Raw genomic sequence first — 27,264 nt, forward strand, 5'->3', positions numbered from 1 at the left:
TACATTTAATTTTATAGTATCAGAAAACGTACTACATTTTCAACCGCTTTCAAAGAAATTAGAAGGTTCTCAATTTGTTGGTATTTTTATATGTTTGTCACCTCATATCTCCGGCCCATTATACTTTCAGATTGGTTACATAGGATTTTTGTCGAATTGATTCAGCAGTTTAGTTTTTAAATCGATATTACTGGTTTTTTTACTTTCAGAATATAAGTCGATTTTAATTTTAGTTCACTAAATTTCGACTTCATATTGAAATAATGCTATATAGGTATATTAATTGCTTTATAACAAAAATATAAGCAAATAAAAGCTAATAACCATATCGAATTGTGACGACACTTAACAAAAAAGATATTTAAATAGTTTAATCGTTTCTAAAGTTGGTAATAAAGTTATTGTTTAATTTGATAGAGGTCGTTAACATCACAGGTCGTCGACATTGCTAAATATAAGATAAAGTCCAGCAATAATAAACGAAGATGTATGTAACTTAATCATTTATTTCCGACATTCAAGGCTAAAGAACATGTGGTATGCACTGGTGGTGGGTTCCCATCGTTTCTTGAGCGACACATATCGGTTGGACGTCAATGCTGTTAATTTTTATCTATTTATGTATACCTACAACACAACAACTAGAATTTAATGAATTTTTATCTTTGTCCTTTTTGAACTACAGTTACATATGTAAAAATGAGCATAAATTAAAAAAAAATTACAAAACTGTCTTTCTGTTATGATTTTTTTATGTCTACATTTTTCAAACTTTATTTATAAAGTATTTAAAAACACACATTTCCCTAATTATTTTATATAATCAGCCGATGAAACTAGTTTGCCCTCCATGCAAGATGATCATTGAACTCGACTTATTATACGGAATGAATCTTATTACGATTCGTGTTAACCAGCATTTTTAGGCTTTATCTTGCTCTCTGATGATGCTTTGATGATTTGGTGCTGATCTCATGACATTGGTAATTTTATGAGAAACTAAACAATTACCATTTGCTGAGAAAACTCACAACCTAAGTTTAAAACTTAGGAAATTTCTCGAAATGTCTTGGCCTTTCAAGAAAATTTTCTAATTAGCATTCAACTTCTTTATTCAAAGACACATCAAAATATGTACCTAGAAATTAAAGCTCTCAATATAAAGACATTCTGCTAAATTTTTAGTTTTAATTGTTGTGCTTAGTTTGGGACTGGCGTCTTATAAACACCGCATGATATGAACACTTACTTCTATTTAAAGAGACTGAAAGTGATGACGTCACGAGTCTCAACATGCTACCGCTCACAATGAGACGTATGACTCACATACAGCCTTTTTTAATGTAGACAATTATGGACAGACAAACATAGACGCGTGGGCGATGGACAAATACGCTTATACATCACTTCCATAGAGTTTGCGGTTCAGTCTAGAATTTCTTTTATTATGTGATTTCAAATTTGAAACCAGACTGATTTCGTAACCTGCATCAGGAAAGCTACAAGATATTTACTATATACTGGTGCCTTGTGATACAGGTTCTTCGGATACCCAGTTCAGGCCCCAGTTTTCTACAACATTGATGTATCTATGGTATTATTTTAAATGTAATAAAAAAATAAACATTGTTATTATTATTTAAAAGATAAAGTAGAAAGTATGGAGAGAAACAAATGAAAATTTCATTGCCTATTTTCACCATAAATTACTATGAAAACTTGAAACTAAATCCAATAGTAAGCTATCCATGTTGTTTGATAGTAATAGTTATTTTTTTGGATGAAAATGATAACCCAAACTGCAATATTACTACCCTGATAGCGTAAGCCATCGGTGTACCAGAAACAGATGAGGGATGAGAAAAAAGTCAACTCAATTGGCCTGTTGTAACAAATCACTCAAAAATAAAAAAAATTGAGTGATTGTTTTTTGAGTGGTTTCCAGGACGTATTGCTAACAACAAATTTTCTAAAGGGGAGATTTGAAAATTAGAAAATTTGTTGATAGCTAATAAACAACAACTAAGAGAAAATTCTATCTATTTTGCACGCAATTATAAATCTACCCCAATACCTAGATATATTAAATTTTAAAACTGTTCCAAAAGCAATTAACCTAACACTACCATGACGAATACTTTGTTCAACCCTAGGATATGAATATATACTTATTACATACCCCTAGATACAATCTAAGAGTATCTAAATACCTGAAAAAGTTAGACGGAATATTTTCGTCTCCATTCTGCTTAGTTGTCAATACTTAGTAAATTAAATTAAGAATAGTGAACTAAACCGACCGTTAATAAATCAGGCTGTCACAGAACCATCTCTTAACTGCTAATTGGTTGCGCAGTGATCTATATAAATCTAAACACTTACAACCAATAGTTTATCTATCAAAACCGTGTAAATGAGCACGCAATCCATCGTGTAAATGATCTAAAGCCGCAAGAAACCGAAGACAGTCCCATCATTGTTTACATCCACAATGAATACGCTATCGTAACAACAGTTTCATTCTGAACCTTATTGTTAATGAAATAAAACTATACAAACATCAACGCTGTACGGGAAATGTTTAATTACTTTATCCGACTTTAAACTCTATAACTTGGTAATAAGGATATCTTGATCACGAATTGCATTCACCAGGTCAAGTTGCGGTAATGCACAAAGGTCATGGGTTATTCATGGTTGTGAACGCTGTGACATTGGTGCCGCCACGTGGATATTGCTAAGCGACCAGATGGCAAACAAACAACCCCTGTAGAGTTGCTTTCATTCAGCTGTTATATTTTAGAAGGAGTTCACGTGATTTGTGTTTAAAAGATCTTGAGAACTGCATAAAATTCATAGTAAATGTTTTGTTGACTTACTTGTACAAGTAACTTGTGTTGGTGGTGGCATATTATGTCAATCTATACTGTCTTTAAAATGCATAATTAAGGATTTATCAATAGAAATACAATTGTTACAATGGAAACACGTAACTTTTCCCGGTCGGTTGACCACGTGAACTGGTGGGAGCCAGAGCATTGGAAGGCCCGTGGTCCCCGAAGCGTATCTTCCGTGTCCTTGGAAGGGGCAGACCCTAGCGATATACGGAATGGATGGCTAACACTACCCAGTCCTAAGGTAAAATATATATGTTTACCATTTAAAAATCCTTACTGCTTTTAACATTATGTATGTGAAAATGAATTTTTAGCTCTTGATGCAGTAATCGTCATGAAGTTTGGTATGCACATTGTTTTTCGGGTGGAGAAGTAACTACAAAGGATACTTTCTCACCAGGCAATCGATATATCTTGGTTAAATGGACTAAGACTAACTAATATGTAGTAGTATTTAATTAAAAAATATTTAGTCCTTGTGACTATAGGGTCTCTAATATCAAATTTAAAAATCTTACCTTACAATGTGTAAGGTTAGATTTTAACAAATACTTTGGTATTTTTTAAACAATGTAATTCTTTTTTTCTTATATATAAAAATCACGTTCATGTATATTATACAGCTAATTAGATTTTCAGGTAGACCATAAACTATATTTGTATTTAGAAATACTTTTTATTTCGCGTTCTCGAAAGATAATCTGCCGACGAAGTCACAGGCATTAGTATGAACACGTATTAAGAGATGGAATGAAGATAAAATAATAATATTACATTTCCGTTGTGTTATAAATACTCGTATACTACTAGCTTTTAATCATGACTTCGTTTGCGTGACCTAAATACATTATTGACCGGAAAAAAGTAACCTATGTCCTTCTTCAACCCAAATACTCTCTGGATTGATTGAGCTAGTAAGGCGTCAAGAAGTAACAAACAGACAAATTCTCTTTCACATTTATAATACTCTTATAGTACAAAAGAAGCGGCGCTTACAGTAAAGTGCTTATTGCGAATATGTAGTTGTGATAAAAATATTATCTAATTACTTATTAATTCTTATGGTAGGGGAATCCATAAACATTTACTCTCTTTGTTAATTTTTGTACCGTCTTTAAAAAGAATGAGGTACTCAATTAACGGAATTACTTATTATTAAGGTATACTTTTTTATTTTTTTTATGTTTGTTACCTCTTAACTCCGTCAATTTTAAACCAATTTGGAAAATTCTTCTTTTATATGAAAGAATATTGGTCCCGTAGAAATTTTATCAAAATCGGTTCAGTAGTTTAATTTTTAATTCCAAATAATTCGTTTCGTTACAAATAAAATTTACTTCAAAGCTGCAACTAAGTAAGTGAATATTTAGGAAATATTTATTTACTTTAAATGGTGTAACCATTTAATAAATACAATTAATTTTAATGAGAAATGATACAAAAGGCGGCTTTATGTCTAAGCAATAATTTCGTAAAAGGAAACATCAAAGAAAAATGGACAAATTTTCATTCAATCTTCGATTCTACAAGTATTTAATAGAAAATTTCCAAGAATGGACAGTCCTAATATGTTCAATTACTAAGGGGATTTCATTTCTTTAATTGATTAGGATATAAAAACGTTGGCATTGGCACGTGCGTCATAAAGTATCGATTACCATGTTTAACTCGAGTCCTTATAGAAATGTTAACAAATGGTGTTAAGTATGGTGCCCTTGACCCGCGTGAACTTGAAGAAATTAAATATTAAATAGTTTCTATTAACTCTTCAAATAGAATGACCAGTAACTTATAACCAAGGAAACTAACCAGTGGCTTTCCCTTGAGAGTTGCAGAGAGGCACAGATATTATCTATTTTAATGGAACTTAATAAAATTGTACATACTTATATACATATCTGTCATGCCTGTCTCCCATTAGGGTAGGCAGAAACAAAGGAACGCCAAATGCTTCGATTCAAACAAACCTCTTTCGCTTCTTCTACACTCATCAATCTTTTCATACATACTCACCGGTTACGGGTACTTTTAATTTGGCCCTTCTTCAGCACGTCGCCTATTTGGTCAACAAATTGTAAACAAATGTATAATTGATCCGACCATATAAGACTGTCTGCTGATATTTATTTATTTATTCATTTAAACATTATTGATATTTTATAAATAGTAGAAATAAAAAAAATGGATTAGTTGATTGAATGTTTCGATTTGTTACAAATTTAAATTAAATAGTGTTTCTATGATAATTTCAACAAAACTTGAATTGTTTGTTTTGTTTTTTACTTCTATTCAATTTTATACATAATACATAGTAATATAAGACTAGTAAGTTTTAAGAAAAAATTACATTATTTCATGCCAACAAATCTCAGATAATATAGTCAGAAGCTCTGGAAAAATCTATAAATAGGTGTAAATTTGCGAGTTATTGTTACTTTTGGTCTTTTGAGCTAAGCTTTGTCACGACTCTCCTATAAATAAAAACTACCAAATAATTACATCATGATTACAAGCGGCAATAATGACTTTTCCATTAAATAAACAGCTGATTTATCACTCTAAGTTCCATAAAAACACCATTCTTTTTAAACTAAAATCTCCTGTATTGAGAAACCAGGTGACTTTTGTATATCGTGTCCCACAAGTATTTAAACCAAAACAGATACAAAGAAAGATTTAGTAACCAATAACCAGTTTCAAGGACCATATACGGCATTGGCGTCAATGCGACTTAAAAGTAAACATCTGGTCCTCTCACACGATTAACAATTTATTTTAACGCACTTTTTAATGGTGTATAATTTTCTTGTCTGTAATTTTCAAGGACTGCGTGAATTAATAAAACGAAATAAGGTTAAATCGTTACTTCTCTCTACGACAATTTGATAAACCGTAGACTATGTTATATATCAACGCATAGGATAATTTGTTGGAATAATTTCATTTATTTTTATAATTATTACCTACGTAATTAATACATGCTGAACAACAATGTTATTTTTAATTTTCGAATTTTATACAATTGAGTAAGACTATTAAAATTTGGATTTTTCCTATTATATATATTATACAGTATTGTTTCTGTTTTTATTATACATAATATCTGAGTTCTCATACAATTTTGTCCCAGTAATGTATTCTTGTAGGATAACTTACAGTCAAAATCTATGCAGATCGTGAGCAAACACGATGAAAGTATAATTACTTCTAGGCTACATTGGTTTTCGCTAGCAGTCTACCAGTAAGAAATGATAACTGAGGATGAGATAAAGAGAAGACGGTTATCCAGTTGTAAAATTATTAGAGAGCGGTGGACCATGATGTGGTGATAAATAATAAAGACAGATTTAAGCAGAGAAAATATGTTGTACAGTGAACAAGCAAGAAATGACAATGTCAAAAAATACGAAATCGAGATCATTAAATTAGAACATTCTAAAAGGGAATCTGTATAAAGAAGTATGTGATAAAATGCAAGAAGTTTACATCGGCCGGTCGTCAACACATATCATGATAAATTATCCACTACGGCTCAATGTATAATTTAGGAAAAATAAAGTACAATAGTTCCCAAGAAATGCCGCGTGGAAATCGGGACCATATCTACCCCGTTTCTAAAAATCACCTCAAGTACAGTCAGCGTCTAAAGTTGAAGAGCACCTACAAAACTTCGATAAAAGTTTTGAAAATGTTAATGTGTCATCAACATAAGCTAGTAAACAATATTACGTAAAATGAATCCCTTCAGACCGTTCGCAGTTCCAGTCTATTATGGTATCAGATACAAACAATGCTTACTCATCGTTGTAGGCTGTGTAGTGTATACGGCATTACATCACGACTCACTTTGCATATAACCTCGTGTGAGTCAGCCTTAAACGGCCAATTCGAGGATGTTCGCAAAAAAGTCGTTCCGTGTCGATTGATAGAGGAATTTAGAATTGATCTTGAGAAAATAGCCCGTAATCTTGATAAATTAAGGTAAATAAATAGATATATTTGCGTTACTTACAGCACACAAACAACAACAGACATAGATAGATATGCACAGTGAAAAAAGATGAAAGAATACATATACAAAAAATAAAAATTAAATAAACAACAAAATGCATAAAAGAAGTAACAATTTTTTCCCTTCATGCATGTGTTACAATAACACAAAATAGTCAAAACTCAGCTTATTGCTTTGCCCTCAAAAAAGCAAAACACTGATATTCTGTTGTGGCCAAAAGCCAAGCGTGATTACAAATACTGATTATTCGAATTCTAAGAGCCTCAACCGATCTACCTTCCTGATGCTCCGCAAATATTGCGTCCACCATGTACCCTCTTGTATAGGCATTCCGTCACCCGTATCCAATAGCGAGGACGGGATGCCTTAAATACTGTACCGCAAACCATAAAAAAAAGAGCCTCAACCGATCATGTGCCGGTGAAGAAGGTACAAATCTTCCTCATTTATTTATTTATTATTTACACACATAGTCTATTTGACTGAAGGTATTATACCGGTGAGTTTCATGGCTCATGGCCATAGGCATATATAATATGGGGCAGAGGGATGCTCATCCCAAGACCCAAATGAAGCTTCGCAAACACATTTTGAGAGACAATCTGAGTATTTATTTATTTATTGTTTTAATACAGAATATGAATATAAAGGGGACTTAATGTTGAAAGCATTCTCTCCCAGCAACCATAGGGAAATGTTATATACATCATAATCTTTAATATATCAAGGCTCATGGTATTTATTTCAATAACTTTATTGATCAAAATAAAAAATATGGTCCAAACGTGGACTTAATGCTAGTAAGATTCTCTACCAGTATTTAAATATTTAAATTTAGCATTCAAATAGTATCTCCTATTCTTTTTATATCATCCTCAAATCTAATACATTATCGTTTAAAAAAAAAAACAAATTTTATAAGTTAAAGTACATAAAAATAACCATAATTTGAATGAAATTATGTAATTATGATTATATTTCTTCTATTTATTTCATTATTTACTTTGAAATTTAACTCTAAAGAAATAAATGAAATCTATCACTGACTAAATAAAGCTAGTTAACATTTATAAGAATAAAAAGATACTTCCTTTAAATTTAACAGTCACTTGATTTTTGTCGATAATAAAGGTGACTAATTGTTATAAAAACAAGGTCGTGCTTATGTACGTATTGACCTCACTACCTGAACTTTATTTGTATTCAGAGATTTTATAAAAAAGCCGGTTCTCGCAACTTCTCCGCGCGTATCTTTTAACTCTCGTTATATCATATTGAAAAATTTCTTATTATTTCATATTCATAGACTGTTATATACGTAAATGTAAAATTTAAAATTCAGCCTTTTCGACAATCATCAGTAAATTTTTCATTCTATAATTTCTATTGGTTGTATACTTTTGGCCACAACAGAATATCAGTGTTTTGCTCTTTTTAAAGCAAAAAGCTGAGTTGTGGCCATTTTGTAATACTGTGGCACACGTATGAAGAAAAAAAAAATGTTACTAATTTTATGCATTCTGATTTTGTTTTTGTGTTTTTTTTTATTTTTTGTATATTTATCTTTTTTATTTTTTTTTTCACATTGCATTTGTGTCTTTTGCTGTTTGTGTGCTGTAAGTGATGCAAATAAATTATTTATCTTTCTATCTATCTAAATAAAAACCTTTAATATCTTTTAAAAATATTTAAATTTTTCTTTAAAAAAATGAATGAATGAACAGTATTTATTGTTCTTCTCAAAGAATGATCCAGTTACGTAACAATATATACACAAAAAAATTACAATATATCGTAAATGACAAAAAATGAGTCTTCCATACTAACTTGACAGCCGAATGTGACGTGTCAGCGTAAAAGGAAGACCTCAGATATTATCCTTGATCTATGAATAATATAATACATATATTTTTTTATACTACTTAGAATGGCAAACAAGTTAACGGCCCACCTGATGGAAAGTGGTAACTGAGGACTCGGGTGTTATTCCTCTGTACCCAGTAAATTCACGCCATATACCACCCTTCAAACCGAAACACAGCCATGCAAACACAACTGCTTCACAGTTGAAACACGAATGGGACAGAGGTACCCAAGCAATCGACTTTTGTACAAAGTCTCCATCTGGTAAATTGTATCTGTAATCTGTATTCAGTGTCTTCTATTTCGCTAGTATATGTAAAAATTAACATTTGCACAGTGTATTTGATGTGACATACAAATTCGAGATGATTTCATAGTGGAAATAATTATTATTATATTCGCCAAGCGTTCCGTGACGTTTGCTAACACTATTTACTTATTTGATTTCCCATCGGATGATGACTTCATATAATTAAAATTCAATTTTAGAACAACAATGTAGACCTACGCAAGCAATCCTATCAATATGCGAACTGTTCTAACAACGAATTATTTGCTGGACAGAAAACTTTGAAATCTTATTCAAATAGTTTTCATAATTTAAGTTATATATTATTTAACTTAACCTTATCTACCTGCATATAAGGTCGATGACTGTTAACCTGAGTAACCGTCGCCGGTGGCGTCGCGTCGTGGTCGCCGCCGCGCGTCTCGGTCCTTCTTTATGCGCACGCGCACGCCGCCCTATATGGATATTACCTCACGTCGCTCACGTAGAATGATTAGTAGTAACCTATTACGTACTTAGATTTCTCTGGTGCCTTGAATTTGCGTTATTTTTTTTATATACACACAAGCAACTGCCCGCGGCGCTACTCGCGTAATATCCACTTTAATAATTATCTAAATTGTACAGACTGACGTCTCCAAATTGTATTACAAGTATTTGATAATTCAAAATAATAGAAACAAACCACATACATATATGTATGTATATATATATATTTCCTCCTATTTTCATTTTCGTTTGTAAGTTGTGAAATATCAGTTTTTATCCAAAACTTCAAACGACAATCGATTATGTTTCCTTCTCGTTATAGAAACAAAATTACCAACTTCAATGCTATCTAAATTAATAATTCAATCATGATATCATCGGATAATTGTTTTTACAAAGTAGTTGAAAGTTTCTTTTGCAAAAGAAATTACCGAGCCGTGTAGTCTCTATTGCAATTATTTTCATTTTGGGTTCACAATCTAACTCGACATATTATATGTTATCAGAGATAAGTTTTTCTACGCTTTAGTTCACTATTAAATAATTAAAAAAAAACTATTAATAAATATATTTATATAAATACATATATGGTACAAAAGCAGCATACTTGTACAATTTAAAAGAATTTTGAAGTAAAATATTAAATACGAGTATAAAATCAATTCAATTCAGTATGCCTTGGTTCTTTACCATCTGAACTAAGTTTTCTATGCTAATTTTTTTATTCAATTTTCTTTATATGGTCCTGGTTTACAAGCTAGAATACCCGGTGAGGAATAAATATCTGAAGGCACAACCCAGAATACCCATAAGCATTTATAAGTTATAGCATTAGTGTAATTAAACTTAAAAGTAAAAAGATAATTAGAAGAACAGACTACAATTCAGAGTGGGAATAAGTAGCAATAGATTACATTGTAAATGATTATCGTTTAAGTCTGTCACATAGGTACGAGCCTTGGCCTGTTAATCTTCTGATCGATTAAACACCCACACGGGTGTATAGTATGGTATCGGCAATTAATTGTATCAATTTATTGTACATTTCCTCATTCACTTTCCGGTACGCAACAAGTCGACAATTTATTATCGGATTAAAAATAATTTTTATTCAAGTAAACCTCATTGTAAGCATTTTATAATAGTAGTTTTTTTTTTATATTTTCTCCGCCCGTTCGGAATGCAATTTTTGCTAAGAAGAACTGACAGGATTTTTTATGCAACTTAGAATAGCAAACAAGCTGAGGGCCCACCTGATGGAAAGTGGTAACCATCGCCTATAGACATAAGCAGTACCATAGACATAACAGAGTCCTTTTCACCCATGATACCCCCCATGCGTTGCCATTCCTGACTCAGGTGTTATTACTCTGTAACCTGTAAATTCATTACCATATCCCACCCTTCAAACAGAAACACAGCCATGCAAACACAACTGCTTCACGGTAGAAACACAAATGAGATAGAGGTGCCCAAGCAAAACAAGGAAACAATAAAAATATCTATCTATATGTAGTATGTATTTATTTATTTATACTGTGTATCTTCTTAATGCAATTTAATTCAGAGTTTACAATGCAACAACTAAACAATGCAATACAAGTGTGGCACGCATATTAATTGAAGACATTAGAAACCTATTAAACAACCAAATGAACTTGGCCAATGGTATTGAAACCGTGGGATTATTCGCCACCAAGAATAATTAGCAAAAAATCAAAGTTCTAAATAAATACTTGTTGTATTGGATATTCAAATGTAATAATAAAAAAAATATTAATAATATTACAATAAAAGTAAAGTTGTATTAATTAACAGAAGCTTTTTTACCAGAGGTAGACTTTGTACAAAAGTCGGTTGCTTGGGAACCTCTGTCCCATTCGTGTTTCTACCATGAAAGAGTTGTGTTTGCATTGCTGTGTTGAATTTGAAAGGTGGGATATGGCAGTAAATTTACAGGGTACAGCGGAATAACGCCCGAGTCCTCAGGAATGGCAACGTATGGACGAAACAGTATACTCTGTTATGTCCATAGCACTAATAATGTCTAGGCGACGGTTACCACTTTCCATCAAGTGGGCCGTCATCTTGTTGTCGTTGCATAAAAAAAAAACTTCTTTTTTATTAGAAATGGTACAATTACTCTAACTGCTGGAGTTATTATTATTCTATCTAAAGTCTGATAGTTAATAGTAGTTAAATAGTGTAATAATTGTTCTGATATGTTCTTTGAAATTGAAAATTTTGTGTAAAAGAAAGAGACAAAACAGTTTAATAGCTAAAATAGATTTATAAGAGATTTGACTTTTTTATGAATAAGGAGGTAAGCATCTCTTCCTAACTAGAGACGTAAGTCTATTTGCCCTGGTAACTTTTTTACTGGCCCCGTTCCCATAGACAACTTCAATATTACAATACGACAAAGTCGCCAAAGGAAACATCTTAATGATCTTGAGTCAATAGTCATTTTATGTAACGGTTTCTCCCGTCTCTAGCCCATTAGCAGCTAATATATACTCCTGTCATGGTGTCACAGCCGCAAGAAGCAATGTTTAGACTTGAAAAATGATATTTATACACAATGTGTGCTATTAATTTTCTATGACTGTTGCATTGATACACAATGCAAAAATGAAAGGAAGCAAGTACCAGAGTAAGACTTTGTACAAAAGTCCTTTGCTTGGGTACCTTTGTCTCGTTCGTGTTTCAACCGTGAAGTAGTTGTGTTTGCATGGCTGTGTTTCGGTTTGAAGGATGGGATATGGCGTAAATTTACAGGGTACAGAGGAAACAACTGAATCCTCAGCAATGGCACCTGACAAAAGACAGAAATAACACCTGAGTCGGTCACCTAGGCTTGTTTGATATTCTAAGTTGTATAAAAAAAACAAATAAGATCAAACTGAGATCTCCTTATTAGATATATCCTACACTAATAAGTCTAACTGAAATTAGTTATAAGTAAATAAAACAAGAGATTTATGTAAGACGACACCTTTGGCATTTAGTGTTGCCGTATTTAAGTGGATCCACTACATGGGCTATGTGCACCTCAGAATCACGAGCAGAAATTTTCGTCCACACAAACCTATCTCTAAAAGTACATATGCATCTTTTTTAAGGGACTAGCCCACTTCCTCCCCCCTCCTGCAAAATAATCTTAAATACGCTACTACCACCACTTCGTCTTCCCTGCCTCATCTCATCTCATCATCCTAAACCTTAATCGAATAATTCTTTGGTGGTAACCCTTTTCAACCTTCTCAATTTTAATCTATTTTGAACAATTGAAATCCAGTTGTATCCTACTACTTTCACCAAGCCATCTGTGACATAAGTGTTGTTGGTTCTGTCTATCTACTCAATTAATTCTATTAGCGTGAAGATAGCATTTATTTCCATTCTAAAGACTCGGCCTTTACAATCAAATGACGGAAATAATAGTCAATAGAACAATATGCAACGATTGACAGGTTGTCTCTCGGGCATTAGTGGCGCGTGGGCGCCGACCTTCCGCCCCCGTTTAGTATTATTATTCCTCTAATAAGAATCTGAACATTTTAGACCGTATTCAATCGTACTGTTAATAAAAAAAATATATATGTAATTCAAAATTAACAAAATAATCTTTGAAATACTCACATAATAAATAATATAATACATACATAATATATCTTTTAATCAGATACATTCAAATACATTTTTGCTATAAAAGATAATCTAGTAATATATATATATATATATATATATATATATATATATATATATTCTTTATTGCACTTGAAAAAAAGATACAGCGATTAGTTTAATAACTTGTTAGCAAGGGTGGGATTATCTCTGAAAGGGATCTCTTCCAACCAACTCAATGCAGTGAAAGAGAAAATAATTAGCGGATAATCTAGTGCAGGAAAAGTACAGGAAAAAAAGTTATACAAGGTAAATAGAATACCAATTAAATAAAACAATAAAACAACAATCATATGACAATAATCCCCAATATATTATAGAATGAATCTATTAGAGGAAACATTCTTATAATAAGCAATATCGATCTCAACTCGGCCTTTGGAAAGCACCGCGGTTTACTGATGAATTCATCACCAGGAGTCAACTAACCTGTATTCGTTCTCACCTATCATCACTCACTAGTAGTTCATCAGCGTACACTGATAGAGCATATGAGATTTACCATTCCATTTTTGTCTCATAAATAAAAAACTACCAGGCAAGCTGTATGCTTTTATACAAAAAAAAAATCTCCAGCAATTCGATACTGTTGTATTTTCTGATCAAAAGTTTCTCTTTTCACCAGGCTCGATTCCAACAGAAGCAGCTCCAAGAGCGGGAACTGAAGATTGCTTCACTGTATGAAGCGCAGCAAGCCCGCGCCCTCGACCGCGTGCGACACTCGCCCAGCAATGGAGTCGGAGCTGGGTCACCACCACAGCCGCCGCCCGTGTCACACCAGCCTGGGAAGGTAACGGAAACCAGGACTTATCTTCTAGACTATAGTAAAATGAAATAGAACGCGACAGAAATATTCGGTGTCCTGTTCTTCCTCATTCGCGCAGTATCGTAGCAACTTCAGATATATTTGTTTTCCACTTATCCATAGGGAGCCAGCATGTTTACAAATATACAAAGCTAAGAGAAATAAATAATTGTATTACTGAGTAACACATACTGGCTGAAAATTGTAACTATCACCGTAAGTCATGAAAAGATATTGATAATTTTCAAACGACTTTAAGAAGGGTGATGTAAGAACCATTCTCGGTATATTCAATCATCGGTATACACTGGCGAGACACCAGTTAAGGATGATAGATGAGGATGAGAACAAATCAATTGACTCATCCTGACGAATTCATCAAAATTAACCACGGTGGATTCTTAGAGGGAATCGCGTGGAGGTTAACCGTCAGGGTATATGGCTAGCAATGGGACTGTTAGATTCCATTACTAACAATCTCTTTCCCTCTCCCCCGATCACCATAGTAGGCGACAATTGAAAAACTCTTGGTGTTTTTTTTTAATGGATGATAATGGAATGGCAACCCCGCCCGCGCTGTACACTGGCGGGATACCAGTTAGGGGTGACAGGTGAAAATTAAAAGGTAGGTCAGTTAGCCCATCGTGATGTATATACCTGGGATTCAGTACTTAGTTTCCAAGGGGTAACATGTGGAGGTTGACCAGATAGGATATATTGCTAGCAATGGGGTTATTAGATCCCATTGCTAACAATCCTTTTCCCTTTTGTCAAAATGGTAGGCAACACATGGGCTGGTTGAGTACAATGCCACGAAGCCTGATGAGGTTTATTTAGAAACCGTTCAATTTATAGGTCCGTCAAATGTTCGAAGAGCGTCGCACAAAAGCCGGCATCGACAAGAGCTATCCCCTGCAACCGATACACAACACAGAACGGCCTGCCCGCAAGCCCCTACCTAACGGCTACACGAAGGTTTCCACCACCTCTAGGGTCAGCGTTGAGAAGAAGACTACAAAGCAAACGTTCAGCTCGCATACTGTCAAAAAGCAACAGCACGTGAGTATTTACTGACAAAATGTTGTTTATCTAAAAAAGCATTTGGGTCCGTCATAGAATGAGCTAAATATTTTCTCGTGGATGTTGTAAGAGGTAACTAACTCTAAAATATCACTGAAGTTAAACTGCGGTTACCGCCTGCCAAGCATGGCAACTACTGGCCAAACCCCCCTTTGGGGGAGGCTTTTTTCAGCGGTGGATAGTTGATGGCTGATACAAATGTGTAAAATACAATACACATTTTAAATCATCATCATCATTTTAAAATGTGTGAGTCAATTACAGTTGTAATGAAATAAAGTAAGTACCAGTGATGACTTACGAAACATTTCATACTTTACTACATATTCTGCAATTTTAATTACCTATATGCTTCAAGTTCGTTGTACATAGAAGTAGATCTTAGTTTCAGTTCAATGTTCCATTTTACTCAATTACAAATACTTCAATGATGACAGTTTTACACATTTGATTTGTGAAACTATTTTAGACTTTATTGTTGTAGTTCAAAGGGTTTTCTTTTAACGATCATTTCGTCGGCATTCCGCTGAGGCTTCAATATGTAATACTTATGTAGCTGTTCCAGATGTATACGCAACAGAATTGGGTCCCAGATGTTTGCGTCTCTACGGATGCAACATATTTTTTTATTCTTCTAAACTGAAACTAAAACCATGCTTTTAAAAAACAACAAAAATTTCAGTTGCTTATATCAACTTGAAAGTTGAATGCACCTTATTAGAGCGCATTTTTTTCGTTTTTCAACCAATTTCAAAACGAAGAAGTTTCCCAATTCGAATGTTTTTTTTTTTAAATATATTTATTACTTCATAACTCCCGTTATTTGTAAACCGATTTGGAAAAATCTTTTTTTATCTGAAAGGATATATTTACAGATTGGTTCTATGAAAACTTTATCAAAATCGATTAAAAAAATTTAATAAAATAACTGGTTTTACCACAATTGAAGACAGTTTTTTTAAGGATCACAATCTAGGTTTCTGTGAAAAAAAAATTATACCGCTGAAGTGGCAAATAAGCATACAACCTACCTGGTAAGCGGTTATCGTAGCCTATAAACGCCTATAATACTGGGGCACTACGCCCGCATTGCCGACCCTAAAGAGATCTCTTTACCTCTTTTTTAAAGAACACCATGCTGTAGTTTCTCGGAAAATATTCAGTTTCACTGATAAAACATTGCCAAAAAAGGACGTACATGGGCAAGGACATGGTTATAATTTTTCTATGTACACAAATACAAGTTATTCCTCAAAGCAATTTACACTATCAAAAACCATTTTTTTTTATACAACTTAGAATGGCAAACAAGCTGACGGTCCACCTGATGGAAAGTGGTAACCATCGCCTATACCTAGACATGAGCAGTACCATGGACATAACAGAGTATACTGTTTCACCCGTGATACCCCCCATGCGTTGCCATTCCTGAGTACTCAGGAGTTATTCCTCCGTACCCAGTAAATTCACGCCATATCCCACCCTTCAAACCGAAACACAGCTATGCAAACACAACTAACTGCTTTACGGTTAAAACACGAATGGGACAGAGGTACCCAAGCAATCGACTTTTGTAGAAAGTCGCCCTCTGGTAAACCATCTCATTCCATTTAACAATAGGTACACAAAATCTGTAACTTTCTTTAACAGAAAACTAATCATTTCTAACGTTAATATTTTACATTTCAGAAAATAGAAAACATAGTGAACGGCTCCGGCGATCTCAATCACAATCACGAGCCGGATCTAAACTCCGTGAAACCACCGGTAAGTGGTGTTCGACACGGTGCTTGCAACAAACACTACTGAATACTATCGATGACCCTTATTACGACCTAATAGTTATTTAGCGGGGGAAAAGGGATTGTTAGTAATGGAGACTGAGAATCCTATTGCTAGCAATATAACCAGGTCGACCTCCTCGCGGTTCTCCCTGGAAACTATCATGGTTAATTCCTGATGAATTCATCATGATGGGCTAACTGGCCTGTTTTCATTCTCATCTTCACTGGTGCTCCGCCAGCGTATACCGTTAGCGCAGGCGAGGTTACCATACCATTTTCACCCATCAAAAAAAAAGTTATTTAGCTATTTTTTTTTAATAGATGATAATGGAGTGGTAACCTGCCTGCGCTAACTGTATACGTTAGCGGGGCACCAGTGAGGGATGAAAGCAGATCAGTTACACTACTAGAATCACTACTAGAATTAACTACAATGGTGACCTCCTCGCGGTTCCCCCTGGAAACCATCGTGATTTATTTATTGCTGGATTTGTCTTGATGAACTTACTGACTTGCTGCATCCTCACTTGTCGTCCCTCACTGGTGCCCCGCCAGTGTATACCGATAGCGCAGGCAGGATTACCATTCCATTATCAACCATTAAAAAAATATATCGCCTCCGCTATTGGTACAATCTGGCAGGGTACCTATCAGTGAGAGTTGATAGGACGAAGTCAGGTTATTTATTAACCCATCATAACGAATTCGTCAGGAAAGAACTAAAATTGTTTCTAGAAAGGACGGCGTGAACGTCGATAGGTGAGAATGATAAATAGATAGATAGATAATTTATTTACATTACTTACAGCACACAAATTACAATACAAACATACCCATAATACACAGTAAAAGAGATAAATGAATGAAAAACAAAAAAATAGCAACAAAAAAAAAACAAAAAGCAAAATATATAAAACAACAATTTCTTTTTTTTCACACGTGTGCCATAGTAATAGAATGAAAGGGCAAGTCAGTTAGCCCATCGTGAAGAATACGCTTAGAATTCAGCATGATGGTTTCCAGGAGAGACCACGTGGAGGTCGACCTGATAGGGTATATTGTTAGCAATGGGACTAGTAGTCTGCATTACTAACAATCCCTAAAGGCGATATTACCATTTAATTTTCATCACTAATATAAAATATCATTATTTAAACCAATTGACTCATACCGGATTCTATACACAGCTGCCTCAAAGCAACGGCGAGCTGATCAGCAGTATAGACGAAGTGGACAGAACGGATAACAACTACCTATTAGAGAATGAGACATTCCCTGATGCGCTCGCGCCGATTCCCACGCCTAGAACCCCTGAACAAGAACCAGAGCCCAAGAAACCGCAGAGGAGGTCAGTGTCTTGTTTCTGTTTACATTTATATCGTGTCTGTCTTAAAAATTGTGAAGATCCTCGTGCGAATAAATTTGTTATTATCTTTGTATAGTAATAAAATTTATTTATTATTTATTTATTTATTCATTAAAAATAATTATAACATTATAACAGCAAATGCCAAATCAATGTTATAAATCTAGTGTGCTAACATACAAAGTTGTAATTAATGTATTTAACCCGACTCTAGATATTTCTGAGCCGCTTCTAATATCTTTGACAGGTAATAAAATAAAATATATAAAATAATAGTAATAAAATGGTACAAAAACCAAAACTATATTGAATATTTTTGAAAATGCAATATATAGTATGCCGTTGTAGTCCTAGCATAGTATGGGTTACCTATTTCTTTCCCGTCGATGTCGTAAGAGGCGACTAAGCAAATTTAATGGATAAAAGATTACAGCAGCGTTCCTCTTAAAAATCACCAAAGCCTAACTGCGATTGCAAACCCGGGAAATCCTGGATTAGAGGCCTATGTTCAGCAGTGTACAGTTAATGGCTTTTTTTTTATACAACTTAGAATGGCAAACAAGCTGACGGCCCACCTGATGGAAAGTGGTAACCGTCGCCTATAGACATGAGCAGTACCATGGACATAACAGAGTGTACTGTTTCGCCCATGATACCCCCCATGCGTTGCCATTCCGGACATCAGGAGGACTCAGGTGTTATTCCTCTGTACCCTGTAAATTCACGTCATATCCCACCCACCCTTCAAACCGAAACACAGCCATGCAAACACAACCGCTTCACGGTAGAAACACGAATGGAACAGAGGTACCCAAGCAATCGACTTTTGTACAAAGTCTCCCTCTGGTACAAAATAAAATAAAATAGTAAATTAAATAGGTTAATAATTCAACAATACATTATATATTCAGAAGTCCAGCAGTAGCCGCCAAAGCTAGTCCAGTAAAAGCAAAGCCCCAACCACCAGCAGCGACAGCGACACGGAAAACTACCAGTGACAATGCAGTATGTACACGCCTTTATATTTATCGCTAGTTTTTTACTCGCGGCTTTATCCGCGTTACCGAGATTAATTAAATATGACCTACTTCCTTTTCCATTCTTAATAATATGTTTATAATAAGAAATAAATAGTGTATATAAAGTATATAGGAATAAAGGAATTCTGAGTAATAGAGTCCCTATTGCTTCTAATAGAACTCTCCTTTAAAAGAGTATTGATGATTTCAATTCCATCCTGTATAATAAACGAAATAACTATACAACAAAAACAATACCTAATTTAATATCTAAGAGCGAAAGGGATTAGTGAAATACATATATATAAATGTATGTCTCCATTATTATTCTCACCATTCAATCTCTTTGAATTACGTTCGTTTTAATTTTGTCATGCATAGTCGGTTCACAAAAGTGTTTTAGAATAGGTTGCAATTTGTGTAATTTAAGAAACATTTCCAGATTTGAATTATTGCTGAAAGCTGCCAAAAAATGACATTTGGCATTTTTCAATTTAAATTTAACATATTTCAAATTGAAAGTATAAATATCATTTATTATGATTAAACATATTTCAAATTGAAAATGCAAAATTTATTTACCATGCGTACAGGTGGCAGAAAACAATAAGGGCCGAGGGGCCATGCAGCGTGGCTCTAATCCTGTAAGTGTACAACTGTTTCATTTAGAATTTTATTTATTTATTATAAATGTAATTTAAAAAAAAATGGATAGATAAACACTTTATTTGAGCCATTTATGACACACGTAAATCAACAAATGAGTTTATACAATCAGATTATTTACACTTTTTAAAATATAAAACAAAATATAAAGTATGAAAATATGTTTTTTACAAGTGTGTCGCAGTGACCCAAATAGGCTACAGCTCAGTGATAGTTTCGCTTAAAAGCAAAGCACTGATTTTCAGCTACAGCCTGAAGTTAAGCTACACAGACGCGTACAACAAACAAGTATAAGTTATTATAGAAATAATTTATTACAAACGTAAATTGAAAAAGTATAAGTTTTTTAGACTTTTATTTTTATTAGGATAAGAGAACAAGAAAAAGATATGAGTTTCAAAATGGGCTATGCGTTTTGCACTATTTTAGATAGCCTAAGTGTTAATACGAGGTCTGTCCGGAAAGTTCGTATAAAAGTGTTCTGGAATGCGAGAAAGAGGAGTGGGGAGGCCAGGTAAGCGCAGGACCCCTTCCTTATGTCCCTAACAATGCTTCAGTTCTGGTCTGACCGCCGTGCGGTGCGAACTGGCTTGTCACGCCATCTGTGAAGTTACCTCTTAACGAAACCCCGTCGGCATGGAGCCCGCTTCCGTTGAAGAGCAGCGCGTCGTAATCAAGTTTCTCTCGAAACTCGGCAAGAATGGCCGTGAAATTTTTGCCGATCTCAGAACAGTTTATGGGGATGATGCTGTGAAGGAACCAACCGTCCACAAGTGGCTAAAAAGATTCAGAGAGGGCCGAGACAATGATGATTGTTTTTTTCGATGTTCGGGGGATTGTCCATCAAGAATTCGTCCCTCCAGGCCAGACAGTTGATGGAAAATTCTACGTCGATGTGCTCAGACGCCTCAAAGCTCGTGTGGCACGAGTTCGTCCAGAATTGGCGCGAGAGGGGCGTTGGATTCTTCACCACGACAATGCCCCTGCCCACACCTCTCTTGTTGTCCGTGAGTTTTTGAGTAAAAATTCCATTACGGTGACCGAACACCCCCCTATTCGCCGGATTTGGCCCCGTGTGACTTCTTCTTGTTCCCAAAAACCAAATTGGTACTTCGGGGGCGGCATTTGGGGGACATAAATGAGATAAAAAAAGCTACGACGGGGCAGCTGAGAAACCTACAACCAGAGGACTTTCAAGGAGCCTTCTCACAGTGGAAACGGCGTTGGCACAAGTGCATTATGTCACAGGGGGAGTACTTTGAAGGGGATAAAATTGATTTACCTGAATAATTGTAAAATAAAATTTTTAAAAAACTTTTATACGTACTTTCCGGACAAACCTCGTACATGACTGACAGTTAAAATATCTTTAATAGTGCAAAATATAGTGTATCATAACTAGATTAAATGTCCTTAAATATTAAAAGACTATTAAACAAAAATATTAGCCGCTTACTTTTCATTGTCTTTTTAATTCTTGTTATAATACAATATGCGGGGGGGGAAAGGGGTTGTTAGCAATGGAGTTTGACAGCCCCATTGCTAGCAATATGCCTTAATTGGTCGACCTCCATGTGGTTCCCCCTGGAAACCATCGTGAACAATTCTTGTTGAATTCGTCACGACGGGTAACTGACCTGCTTCATCCTCACCTATCATCCTTCACTGGTGCCCCGCCGGTGTATACCGATAACGCGGGTGGCGTTACCATTCCATTATCATCTATTAAAAAAAAAATACAATATGCTGTTCCTATGTATAAATAAATAATTTATTTTAAAAGTTAATTTTTAATTTTTCAGGTACCGCGAAGGCAAGCAGTGGTATGTTTTAATTTATTTTTATCTATATTTAAGTACCTATTACCTTACCATCACGGGACGGTCACAGATAGGTACGGTGCAGGCTTCCTATCCGCATAGATTCCGTACGGTATCAACGTCGCAGGAAAATGTGATGAATGGGTCGTGTAGCGGAGCGGTTTCCGTTCACATACGGGTAGCTCATTATGATGCATTATTTTCTTAATTGCTCCTAATACCTTTTGATGCGTATTTGAACCGGTGTACCAACCTGCCTGCCAAGCGTGGCAATTACTGGCAAAATCCTCCAATAGGAAGAGGCCTATGTTCAGTGAAAAAAAAAAATTCTTGTTCATAATAACCTTCGTGTAAAGTGACGTTTTAATAACCTTTTATATATAATGTGTACCATAGACAGACATATCTAAAAAAGTAAAGAAAAAATAATATTAGACTTCTCTCGGAAAGATCACAAAAAAATAGCAAAGAAAATAAGTACTAAGAAAACTTAATAAAAAGTTATTAAATATTTTGTAAAGTAAAAATAAAGTTAGTAAATATTGCGTTTACATTATCATAGAAACGATTTAAATGAAATAAAAAAAATAGTAGAAAATGGTAGATTAGATAACGGTCGACTTTTTATTTGTACTACTATTGGACATTAAAAGAATTATAAAAATTATAGTCGTATACATTTCCATTAAACGTTATTGTAACCGAATATAAAACTATTTTCACAAATTTTATTTAAATATTTAATTTTATAACATAGGGGTCCCCTCAAAGCTCGACCGGCAGCAGCAAGCCGCGCGCGCCGTCCGGCCCGGCGGCTTCCGGCGCGTCGTCCGCCGGCTCGGGCGCCGCGTGCACCGTGTGCGGCCGCCGGTTCGCGCCGGACCGGCTCGCCAAGCACCAGGAGATATGCAAGAAGGCGCACGCCAAAAAACGGAAGCCGTTCGACGTGCTCAAACACAGGCTTGCCGTGAGTTTACAATTTAGTTAATTATTAGAGTAATGCATTAAATTAACTTATCATTCCTCTAAGTCACACGTATTATTAACATACCCTTAAATTATATATTATAAGTAGAGCATCGAGCCTCAAAAACGGGTTAACTCATTTTTGTCACGGTTTTTGCCAGCTAATTTGACAATTATCAAGTTCAAATCATCAATTTTTTTAATGTTCTATATACTACCGCATACAATGTATCTTGACGTATCTATATTTAATTACTTAATAAATAAAATTAATTTGTGCAAATTAAAAAGGTGCAGAATTTATAATACAAAAGAAGTATAAAAATTATAAATGAATCACTCATATCTTTTTATCACGCAAAATTATATGAAAAAGATGACCCGTTTTTTTAGAAGCATTTGTATGAAGACACTCTATCCATAAAATCTAAGAACATGTTATATTAGTAGGGAGACTTTGTACAAAAGTCGATTGCTTAGGTACCTCTGTCCTATTCGTGTTTCAACCGTGAAGCAGTTGTGTTTGCAAAGCTGTGTTTCGGTTGAAGGGTGGGATATGGCGTGAATTTACTGGGTACAGAGGAATAACACCTGAATCCTCAGGAATGGCAACGCATGGGATGTATCATGGGCGAAACAGTATACTCTGTTATGTCCATGGTACTGCTCATGTCTATAGGCGACGGTTACCACTTTCCATCAGGTGGGCCGTCATTGTGTGTCTTGTTCGCCATTCTAAGTTGTATAAAAAAAAAAGGTATATGTTTATGTCTATTCTTTAACTTGTCTTTTTTCTTAGATTTAACAGTCTAATTAATAGTCTTTTTCGCGTTATACATATATATGTGATTAAAAAATTTTTGTAATTTAAGTTTTAAAGACAAACATAGATCCTATCTATTGAGAATTATTTTCTAGTGCACTCACTCTTCCCGCCCTTTTCCCGTTGTAATATGAATAGTCCCTAATTAACATTTTGATTTTACCTATTTTGACAATAATCATCAAACAAAATGGGCAGTATATTTATGTATAGTCACGGAACTATATTTCCCAGTAGTAATAAATAAAAGTGAGTGAATAAGATATATAGAAAGTATATTTAATAATAAATAACAAATAATAATAAAAAATAAATAAACAATAAGTTTATTTTTAACAATTTTGTAGATAATTTAACTTGTTAGTAATTTATACTGATAGCCCAAATTAAGGAGTCGTAAATAAATGTATATTTAATCCTAACCATCTCAATATGTAATAAATAAAATAAACCTAACTTTAAAAATTTCTTTACGCTGCATACTGCAAAACACACAGGGCACTGATGCAGAGAACTATAAGGCAAGCATTGGCTGTAACTGTTACTATATCCGTGTTATCATCATTGTTATTGTGTCAATGTCTAAGCATCATCAATATCATTAAATATTTTGTGACTTGTGAGTGTTTATTATATTATTATAGTATAATTAATAGATTAATTAAATTCTTTTGTTAGTAATTCCTGCACGATGTCTAGAACATATGGCCACAGATAGTTATAAATTTTAATATTCATGTAATCTGATATTTTCTCCAATAAAAGCAAGTTCTATCTAAAAAATAAGTTTAAACCCATAAAGTGACGTATGTTCGTTCGGAAACTTGGTAAATAATGTAACTCAGCGTTGAAAGCAAATATTTGCAACCTTTGTTAAGATGTTCGTAGATTTGGTAAATAATGCTCGAGCTCAGTATTGAAGTCAAAGCAAGTATTTGCAACTTTTGTTAAAATAATAGTCTGATATTAAAGTTAGTGAGAAACAATCTTTAGGGCACTTTTTGTCTGTCAAAATGAAACAGACTAGTATCACTATGTCTAACGAATAATGTATACGACAAAGATAGATAGACAACAGTGCAGGTCAATGACAAAGACAATCGATTGCGCAAGTATTTAATTTTACCAACTGTTACTAAAAATCATAAAATACACTACGCAGGGCACAGAAGCGGAGCCGTTCATCAATAAGCTGCGCAAGAGTCAAGTGAACCCGCCCACCACTAAAGTGAGCAACAAGTCGCTGAACAGCAACTGGCGGCAGAAGCACGAGGAGTTCATACAGGCGATACGGGCCGCGAAGCAGGTGCAGGCGCATCTCAACGCGGGCGGTTAGTTATTACTTATTATATATATATATATATATATATATATATATATATATATATATATATATATATATATATATATATATATATATATATATATATATATATATATAAACCAGAGTTTGTACAAAAGTTGATTGCTTGGGTACCTCTGTCCCATTAGTATTTCTACCCTGAAGTAGTTGTGTTTGCATGGCTATGTTTCGGTTTGAAGGGTGAGATATGGTGTGAATTTACAGGGTACAGAGGAATAACACCTGAGTCCTCAGGAATGGCAACGCATGGGGGGTATCATGAGCGAAATAGTATAGTCTGTTAAGTCCATGGTACTGCTCATGTCTATAAACAACGGTTACCACTTTCCATCAGGTGGGCCGTCAGCATGTTTGTTATTCTAAGTCGTATAAAAAAAAAAAGATAAGCGTTATATATTAAAAAATAGAAGCTTTTACCTACGACTTTGTCCGCGTTATATGGATATGTTTGCTGGCCGAGATAGAAAGTAACATATATCCTTCTTCATCCCATATTGTATGTGTATACCAAATTTCATAAACAATACACTAGTAATTTTCCTTAAATGTCTCTCTTGTATAGTTTTATTTTTGTTTTTTTTATTTTTAGCGTCACTTGTTAAACCGTTATATTATAATATTTATATTATTATTACAAAATTTGTTCCAGGTAAACTCAGTGACCTCCCCCCGCCGCCTCCATCGGAGAATCCAGACTACATCCAGTGCCCGCACTGCAGCCGACGGTTCAACCAGGCCGCCGCCGAAAGGCACATACCCAAATGTGCGAACTACCAGTTCAACAAACCCAAACCGGCCGCCAAACGGCGGTAACCGGTTGCTGAACCGTCCGGTTACGGTCGTGTCAACCAGCCCCTGTGACCGGTTCGATCTGTCGACCAGGTGATTTTTGGCTGTACTAATTGTAGAACAAATCGTTACAAAGAAACATCAGGATACTCCGCGCTTTCTAACTCCTCAGTTCCTAAAAATCAGATCTCAACGCCTGGTATGGAGTTCCATAAGGAATCTGGATCATCCGGCTGGCCAATAGACAGCTGGGTACTGGATTTGCTAACACAAATACTCTTTACTTCGCCCTCTTTTACCTAGTTAAAACTTTCTTTGACATAATCAGCCCAAATGTGCGTAATCTCTAATTAACCGTCTATTAACAGATGGCGCTGTCAATTAAGTAAATGAGTAAATTATTTTATTTTAAATCATGGAATGCATATACATTGCAAAGTACACACATAGGAATGTTTTTACTCTTGGGGAATTTCTACTAAGAATTTGTTTGGCTCTGGTCGTGTACAGATGGTCGTTATGTTCGTACACAACTTTGGGTGTTCCCCTCAAAGTCTAGGTAGTGTATCTACTAGCAGAAAGAACACAAGTTAGGCTCCTATCATCACATAAACGAATGTGACTAGAAAACCATATTGTCATTTTATAATGACAATATGGTTTATACGTGATGTACTTAGATTTATAACTATGTATTTTATACACAACTGAACAAGATACAGTGAATTCCGGATGTGAATTGTTTACTAGATCGTTCTATATGTGAACAGTTTCAAATAAGTTGTTATGCAACTTACTTCTTGTCTTCACATCTTAGCAACAGCCGTACCGTCGCATTGTGAACGGGCCCTTAGACTTTAGGGTTATCTAACACAAGTCCTAGTTACAGTATTCGTAAAACTGCCCCCTAGACAAAGACAAATGAACTATTGTTGTAATCGTTAGCGAATCGAGATAGAATGAGACAGCGAAGTGCTCAGAGTTGTTCTTTCTTATGTCCGTAGCTAGGGACAGCATTGAGGGACAATGCCCTTCTTTAAAAGGCCTAATCCCCTACCTTAATAACCCCAGTGCCCTATCTTAAAAGACTCGATGCCCTACCTTAAAATGTCAACTCTCAAGGCCCCAAAAAAATTAGATTCGATTTTTCAAAGTCACTTCATTATGACTTCGGCCCTACCAAAAATTTCTTTTTTCCTAACTTAATCGTAGATCTAGCTATGGGCCTGTTTTTTCTCATATGAGAGCTGACAGAAGCATTTATATTAAAAACTTATCTAGGGAGGCTGGACTGTTACGTGAGTAAGGAATGTTTTTCAGTATCACGATTACTAATCTGGTTTACATACGAATTGCAAACACATTCCAACTAAAAAAAAACTTTTTTTAATATCTAATTTTTTTCTTGGAAATATGCCATATACATAAACATCGGGGACCTAATTAAGACTCGATATTACGTACTTATTGTAACAATTTTATGACAATTATTAAGACATTTGTACAAAAGAATTATGCTTTTTAAAATGTTATTAACAGCAGATAT

At 34.6% G+C, this 27,264-nt stretch overlaps 1 protein-coding gene across 4 annotated transcripts in view; it reads left to right on the plus strand.

Annotated features, from left to right (window-relative positions):
• Positions 1-26,358, plus strand: part of LOC113513887 (zinc finger C2HC domain-containing protein 1C) — a 47,881-nt gene extending 21,523 nt beyond the window's left edge. The window contains exons 1-12 of one of the 4 annotated variants that reach the window (XM_052900487.1): positions 2,918-3,138; positions 13,863-14,027; positions 14,898-15,101; positions 16,812-16,889; positions 18,094-18,254; positions 19,184-19,277; positions 19,885-19,935; positions 21,760-21,780; positions 22,535-22,744; positions 24,064-24,087; positions 24,729-24,897; positions 25,579-26,358. In XM_052900487.1, coding sequence (XP_052756447.1) covers positions 2,980-3,138; positions 13,863-14,027; positions 14,898-15,101; positions 16,812-16,889; positions 18,094-18,254; positions 19,184-19,277; positions 19,885-19,935; positions 21,760-21,780; positions 22,535-22,744; positions 24,064-24,087; positions 24,729-24,897; positions 25,579-25,742 — 1,500 coding nt within the window. In that variant the 5' untranslated portion in view covers positions 2,918-2,979 and the 3' untranslated portion in view covers positions 25,743-26,358. Of the gene's footprint in view, positions 1-2,917; positions 3,139-13,862; positions 14,028-14,897; positions 15,102-16,811; positions 16,890-18,093; positions 18,255-19,183; positions 19,278-19,884; positions 19,936-21,759; positions 21,781-22,534; positions 22,745-24,063; positions 24,088-24,728; positions 24,898-25,578 lie in introns of those variants that run through there. The other 3 variants (XM_052900489.1, XM_052900488.1, XM_052900490.1) reach the window with 3 other exon arrangements.
• Positions 26,359-27,264: the final 906 nt, after the last annotated feature.

Source organism: Galleria mellonella, unplaced genomic scaffold (assembly GCF_026898425.1).
Source record: "Galleria mellonella isolate WM207_F2 unplaced genomic scaffold, CSIRO_AGI_GalMel_v1 utg65, whole genome shotgun sequence".
NCBI classification, from domain to species: Eukaryota; Metazoa; Arthropoda; class Insecta; order Lepidoptera; family Pyralidae; genus Galleria; species Galleria mellonella.